Source organism: Cryptomeria japonica, chromosome 6, assembly GCF_030272615.1.
Source record: "Cryptomeria japonica chromosome 6, Sugi_1.0, whole genome shotgun sequence".
Lineage (NCBI taxonomy): Eukaryota > Viridiplantae > Streptophyta > Pinopsida > Cupressales > Cupressaceae > Cryptomeria > Cryptomeria japonica.
In genome coordinates this window covers 158,071,269-158,078,947 of record NC_081410.1, presented here as the reverse complement: position 1 = coordinate 158,078,947, position 7,679 = coordinate 158,071,269, and the positions used below count along the sequence as shown (strand labels likewise).

The 7,679-nt window shown below is 43.3% G+C and overlaps 1 protein-coding gene across 1 annotated transcript; it reads right to left on the bottom strand.

Annotated features, from left to right (window-relative positions):
* Window positions 1-385: 385 nt before the first annotated feature.
* LOC131035115 (scarecrow-like protein 4) lies at window positions 386-3,918 on the bottom strand. The gene has a single exon (XM_057966752.2). The coding sequence runs from the start codon at window positions 3,005-3,007 to the stop codon at window positions 776-778; it is 2,232 nt and encodes a 743-aa protein (XP_057822735.2). The 5' UTR covers window positions 3,008-3,918; the 3' UTR covers window positions 386-775.
* Between the last annotated feature and the right edge of the window lie 3,761 nt (window positions 3,919-7,679).

Here is a 7,679-nt window from a genome sequence, read left to right as displayed (position 1 = left end):
TATCTAGGATTTATAAACATGAAGTGCAGAGCTATGCAGTATAGAAAAGACGTGGTGCTTTAAATAGACTTGACAACATGATATGTTCTGCTTCGTTAGGAATACTTGTCCTGAAATTAGTAATTTGTGAAATTTGATCAGGAATGCTAGATATCTACCGATAACTCTATCAAAGCAAAAGAATGCTAGTTGCAAATACAGAAAGAAAAAGGAAATATCAGATTAGTAATTATTCCCAAAACAGAGGAAACTGAAAATACCAGGGAATCGAAGCACTCGTTTAAGACAGTCACTTCTTTAAACACCTATTTTCCAGAGTTTCCTTATATTTGTTTTGCATGTATATGACTTAATAGAATTGAAAAGGGTTGTACTCAGAAGAGCATGGAAGAATAATAAGGTGAGAGGTTCCCTCAATCCCTTTTTTGATACCCTTGAAATTTATCGAGGGTTACAAACAAAATCATGCACCCCTGGCAATGGTAGGGACCCATAGACTTCCTTATGCTGGCTAACAACCAATAACCGGTTTGCCCAACCAGATGTTTTTGCAGGGGATGCATAAGCAATACAGAAAAGGAATACTTGAGGAGAAAATTACAAGGTTATTCACAGGCTGGTGATGATGACATAGAAATCCTCACAAAATATTTACAGTCACAGAGCATATGCATGTACACACAGTAAGCACAATTTGATAAGATGCAAATGTTCTATGTATAAGTTAATAATAATCAATTGGTGCTACTGTACAAGAGAGTGAAAATTTGAAAGACTAGCAACAACACCATGAAGAAACAGTAAGGAGCGGCCGATCTTGCCACGCCAGAGAGAGGAAACCAGGGGATTCTACAAGAGAATATCTGTCGCAATAATTCCAGAGAAGAATTCGAGCTTGACTCATAGCATAGTGACTTAGATTAGAGCACTTAAATCCAGCCGATTCCATAAGCACACGCCACTGATCTCTTCCTTCTAATCTCATTTTCCTCTCTGCTCCCTCGTAAGCAATGATCCCTGTAATTTTCTCTTCGAAGAAAAGCTTCTCTACATTGAGGCGCTCAGGGCAATCCTTTGCCATGATAGATTCCATGGAATCAAAAAATGCAGAGTAATAATGCAGAGCATTGCGGAATCGAGTTTGAAACCTACACCCATTCAAGTTGGCCTCGTATTCCCCTAGTGTCACCACTTTAGGGGATAAGGCGAATGCCAACTTGAGTGTTTTCATTAAGGTTTCAGACGACTCTCCCAGGAGATTATACAACTGCAACATGAAATTGACTGCTACGCACTCGTCTTGCTCGATTTTTAGCATGGATAATTCCACCTCGCTTATTTGAATAGAAATTGGACAGAATTCGAAGTCTAGATCGAGCAAGGAAGCAAATTCTTTGAGCCTTTTACCAGTAGCGAGCAGAGAAGCAGTGGGGTTAGGGCCAAGAGATGGAGCAGGAATACCTGTGATTTTTATTTTGCGGGGCTTGCTTCCCGGTCTGGTTGCAAATGCCTGCAAAATGGCTGCCCACTGTATACCCTGCGCAATACCGAAGTCGACTATATGGATTTTTTCTGCTTTGTCCATTGCCTCCAGGATGGCTTGATTTGCAGTCAAATGGGCAAATTTGGAGTAGGGGCATGCATCATTCAAAGCCTTATATGCAAGCACGGATTCCTCAAATTCGCTGCTGGAATCGAGCTGGGGCATTTGCTCGCTGCGTTCAGCAAGTCGTCTGGAGAGAGCATTGGCAAAATAAGACACCACTCTCTGCGCAGTATCGCCCTGAGGGAACAACATGGTCTGCAAATGAGCAATCGATTGAGCAGCTCTCTCAGGCTCTGTGTCCACTATTTTTGCACATTCCAGAAGCGATTGCACTAAATGCGGGCTAAGGCCATGCTTATACTGATCCAGAAATTCGCTCTCCGGTTTCAAATCCTCGTCTCTTTTCGCCTTGAGAGCATCCTGCCCCTGCCATTTCTGAGGCGATGTTGAGGGTTCGCGTTTCAACTGCGCATTGGGCACCCGATGGGGCGGAGGCTGGAACTCGTGACCTCCTCCTGCAACTGCTGCTGCTCCGCTGTACTGCTCCTGCAATGCTGCCGCCTTCGGCTTCGATGACGAGAGCAGCTCTGACGAGGCGGCAGAGAGCAGGTCTGCAGAGGGTGATGAGCACAGAAGCTCTGCAGTCGTACTGTCGCAGAAGGGCCGTTGCTGCCGCTTAGCCGAGACAAACGCCTCCCCAAGAACCCCAAATTCGCTCTGCCAACCATCTTGATAACCGCCGCTCGGTAGCTCGGAGCTCTCCGTCGACTCACAGGGATTGCTGTCAAAAGTAATACTGTTGGTATTGTTGCCCTCCGCATCCGGCTGCAAGTCCGTCATCAGGCAGTCCATCCACTCCGGGCAGACATCAGGGGCAACAACGTTCACCGGGGATTCGAAACCACCGAATGTCTGCAACTCCGGCAATCTGAAAACTCCACCGCTCTCTTTTACCGGCGGCCTTTCTTTCTTCACCAGCACATCTTGGTTAAACAGGCCAGTAGGGCCTGGAGGCGTTTCGATGAGAGACATATGCTGGTGGTGCTTGAGATGCACCCCCCCGTCAGGCAAATGGTGCCCAAACTCATGATAGTGATCCACGGGGGCGAAAAGCATGGAAGACCTGGACAAGTCCAGAACCGAGTTAGGCTCGCTCAGATAGGATGTAGTAGCAGCGGTGGCAGTGGTGGTGGTGGAGCACAAATCGCCCATGACATCAGGGCAAAGTCCCGAAGCAAAGCTCCCTTCTTGCCAGGCGACACCAGAAGCCGGGCCGACCATCCATGGGTTCATACTCATGCTCATTCCCATGTTGCTACCCCCAGTCCCGAAATAATTACTGGGATGATTTCCATAAACTTGGTGCTGATGATGCTGAGGGTGATGCAGTTGCTGCTGCTGCTGCACCAACTGCTGCGCTATAGCCATTAAATTCCCATTATCCGCACACATATAAGCCATTTTTTATTTTCCTCTTCTTGAAAACCAGCAAAATTTACTCCAACACAGACCCAAATTATAGCAAACAAGTATTCCAACTAGAAAAGCTCCAGTTCATCATGTAGGAGGTTCCCCGGGCAGCAGCAAGAAACAAGCAATGGGGATGATAGCTTGCAGGTTAGCAGACCCAATTTATAGCAATCAGGTATTCCAACTAGAGAAGCCCCAGTTCATAATGTTTTATGGTCCCCTGGCAGAAGCAAAAAAACAAGAAATGAGGATGGATGATAGATTGCAGTTGCAGACCCAATTTATAGCAAACAGGTATTCCAACTAGAGAAGCTCCAGTTCATCATGTAGGAGGTCTCCTTGGCAGCATCAAGAAACAAGCTATGTGGACAATAGATTGCAGGTTAGAAATAGCAAAAATGAGGCTCGGGCACCCGGGACCTCAATGTGAGCTGAACAAAGCTCAGCACAGCACAGCAGAGCTGCTCCTGCTTTGCAGATAGTAGACGGAGACGGAGCGAGCGAGAGAGAGCGGGGGTAAAAGAGAGCGAGGAAGAGAGAGCGGGGGTAAAAGAGATCGAGCAAGGGGGGCACTTGAAGTAGAAAAAGACGAGGCGGCCCAGCAGAAGGGGAAACCCGAGGAAAAGGACCGCGGTCCGCGGGGCCCAACTATGATGAACAAACGAATGGCAAACTCCTACAAAAATCAAAAAGCAAAAGAAATCATACACCCGGACGACATCACTGTACCCACTATCTAGACCCTACTGAACCCCCCCTCTAAAACAAAAGAGAGAAAATAAAACCCTAATCTACACTCCTACCTGTCACCACAACCTGTGCTATGCTCTAACCATGTGCATCCACGACCCTTCCTAATCTCATACCCATCGCCGCAGTCTTTATGTGCCCATTGTATCCATACCCATCATGACTATCCTCCATGAAATGGACTCTTAAGGTTAGGTGGGCCGAGCGGCCCCACTGCAACACCCGGCCACACTATTTTATATGACCTCCGGGTCGGCGTTCGCCGCCGTCCACGTGGGTCACTGGGCCCGGCCCTCGGGTGGCGCGCCACTGCGGCCCCCGCCGTTCGATGCGCCACGCGACGAAAGTTGCGCCCTGGAAACAAGTGGGTCACTAATTGCTAGGCCCCACGGATGACGCCCTCCTCGTCAGACCCTACACTTCCATCGACACCGTCCGTTGCCTCTCATCCGACGCCTGTGACTCAGAGTACCGTTGAAGCACGCCGTAACGGACGGCTGGGAAGGAGCGGACAGTGCCGTGGGTCCCGTAGCTTTTACGCCCGGTCAAAAAGTTCGTCGTAAAAGAAAGAAAAACACACGGAGACCAGTGAAACATTGTTAAAGTGGGTAAAAATTCATTGCCGTCCTCTCTTTATGGACGACCAGCCGTCCCGGACAACCGGCCCGTCGGGCCCGCCGGACCCACCCGTCCCACCCGCCGGGTCGACCCGACCGGCCCGACGGGCCCGCCGGGTCTGTAAATAACACTAAAGCTGAGGTAATGGTTTGCTGCATTGGACGGTTAGGGGGAATAAGGAAAATGAAATAAAAGCAACCAAACAAGTTTATTCCACTATAAAATAAAAATCAACCTGCCTTTCGGTAAAGCTTAAAGAAAACCCCATCCTTATTCCCACAGTGGGTATTCCAGAAGCCCATTAAAAAATATAGCAAAATCCAGTCACTTCTCCCCCTACAATCTGATTTCCTGAAAAAATTATCTTATCCTAACACTTGGTTGGTTGATATTGATATGACCCATTTCATCAAATTGACCAGCACTATGATTGCTTTCCTCTTACCAAGTCAAAAGTATGTTTCCATTGGATTAAACTATAATGGTTTCATACATGCAATGACAAACACAAAAGCTCCTATCTCTCACTGAGGAATGAATTATTCAGGGCCTTCCATCACAAGTAAAGTGACTTGCTTGCCTGGGCTTTGCGGCTTTCAAATGGGATTCCAATACGTCTCTATTATCCCCCCTACCCCACTAACTTCCTTCCTTTGAATGAAAACTAAGTCCAGATTTGTTTTGTTCAGAGAGATGTGAACGTGGACAAAAGAGATCATATATTTTTTTTTCATGCTACAGTGACTTTCAAGCAAAATATCTTTTCCCTTTTCCTGCAAATTCTGTGGCTTACAACATATCCAGATAACTAGAGATTGCTCAGTCATAAGTAATTAAGCTTCTTAATGACAATGATCTCTGGTTATTAAGCAAAGAAAAGTTGCATAGAAAGTGTTCGGGTCAAAGATCCAATGGCCAACATGACTGGAGAACCATTTTTTTTAAAAACCATTTGTTTTTCTCAGTGACATATTACTAAGTACGGCACGTATACCTTAGTCTAATAGAAAGAATTATAGTATACCTGCACCAGTTGTACCCATGATCATTTAATGGTGCCAACCTTACCACACAAACTAGAATTGTTAACCCTGTTAAGAATACAGCGGTCCCACTAATGATCCAAGAACCGCAAAGCGGTTTGTTCTCATCTTCTACAATAAGATTTGTTTATTTATTCATTAATCTTTTAAAAAAAGGCAGAGGGTAATAGAGTGGTTAGAAGAGTTTAGTTTTTAATTAATTGCTAAAATAATTCAATTAAATTTGTGTTCATTATGTTTTTAGTAGTATAAATATATATCAAAAGTTTGGAATATTTTCTAATTTTTAAATTATAGGTAAACATTTTTTATATGACATATGAATAGATAGATTTGGATTTTTGAAAGGGCAAAACTTTTGTAGAGTCCATGAGTCAATTAATCAAGAGGCCCAAAATGGAATCATCAAATAACTAGTATGGATATATTAAATACATCTAGAGGAGAGGGCCCCATGTTGGAGCATACTACCTTTGATGGTCCACATGCCACTCTACATGGACCAAAAAAATAAAAAATATACTGCCACTCCAAAAATTTAATTGTTGACCCCAAAAAATTAATTTATGCGCACGTTAACACAACTTTCTAGGTGTACACTACCAATGGTCCAATGTGTTCAAAAGTTGCATGTTTGGATGGTTGATCAATCATGGGACGGGTCCACCCTCGAAGGTCGCGTGGCACATCATTGGCATTGGACCACATCTATGTGTGGTTACTAAACAATTCACCACCATATACATCCACTAACATCTCTTTATCACTCATCGTTATTCTTCCCCTTTCGGCTACCAACATTAACTATGTGTCCCTTCCCATTTACTCAGTTTCCCTGGCATGCAACTTCAATGCATTTGCACATTGAATGCTCTAGAACCTTGCACATTTTGCTCACTTTCACCCCTTTCTTGCATGCATCTTTTACTCAAGTTTTCGATTTCTGAAAGGGCAAAACTTTTTGTAGAATCCATGAGTCAATTAATCAAGAGGCTGAAATTGGAATTGCCAAATAACTATTATAGATATCTTAAATACATCTAGGTGAGAGAGCCCCATACTAGAGCAGGCTACCATCAACAATCCACATGACACTCCGTGTGGATAAAATAACAAACATGTACACATCAAAAATTTAAATGCCGACCCAAAAAATCAATTTATGCCCACGTCAATGCAACTTGTCACGTGTACATTCCCAGTTGGTCCAACATGTTGAAAAGTTGTTTGTTTCGATAGTTGACTGATCATGGGATGGGTCCCACTTGGAAGTTGCATAGCACAATGTTAGCATTGGACTGCATGTATGTGTAGCGACCAAACAATTTGCCACCCTATACATCCACTTACTCACATTTATTGCTTGTCACTTGGTCTTTTCCTTTCGACTGGCCACATTAATTATGTGTCCCTTCCCATTTACTTGATTTTTGTAGTACAAAATTTTGATGCATTTTCCCATTGAATGCTCTAGAACCTCAGACATTTTTCTCAGTTTCACCCCTTTCTTGCATACATCTTGTAGTATTTTTGTTACCTTAGGCACCAATTGTAACACTCTCTCCCCTTAAACTTTATCTCACAAATAAATAAATGCTTATAATTACAATAATATAAAAATGAAAGATAATAACTCAATAATCATATTAATTGCCAAATACATCTCAATAAAGTGGTGCTTAATCCAAGTAATAGCACATGAAAATGATATAATTAATAGTACAAAATAGGCATCTCAAGCCTTATGTCCATGTCAATATCATATGAGGTACAATACAAAAAGATATATACATAAGAAATTATATGATAAAATATAGTCAATAGGTCTCTGAATGCCATCAAAGAGACAAGAACTTGGCTAGAGTACTTTTTTGCCCAACCACGAAAACTTACGCTCACCTAGAATCTTTCGTAACACAAAAGATAGGTCCAACCAATGCAGCAATGAATCTGCCCAATATTGTTATATGGAGCCTAATTAGACTCGGAGGTTAAATTTTCCCTACTTTTATCGGCACAGTTTCCCCCCATATTTTTTGACGGCGGTTTGGGGGCAATGCCCCTTGCAAGGTCCAAGACTCTTATTATTTTATTAAGGCATTAGGTGTTATTTTTCTATTAGCTGACATTTTGTAACCCTAATTTTGTAATCAACATAAGTCTTGGTAAAAAGGCTAAGGGTTAGGGTTTTCTGTAGAGAATTTTCTAGCATTTTGTAGTGGTATTGAGTTACAAGGGATTGTTGGTTGTAA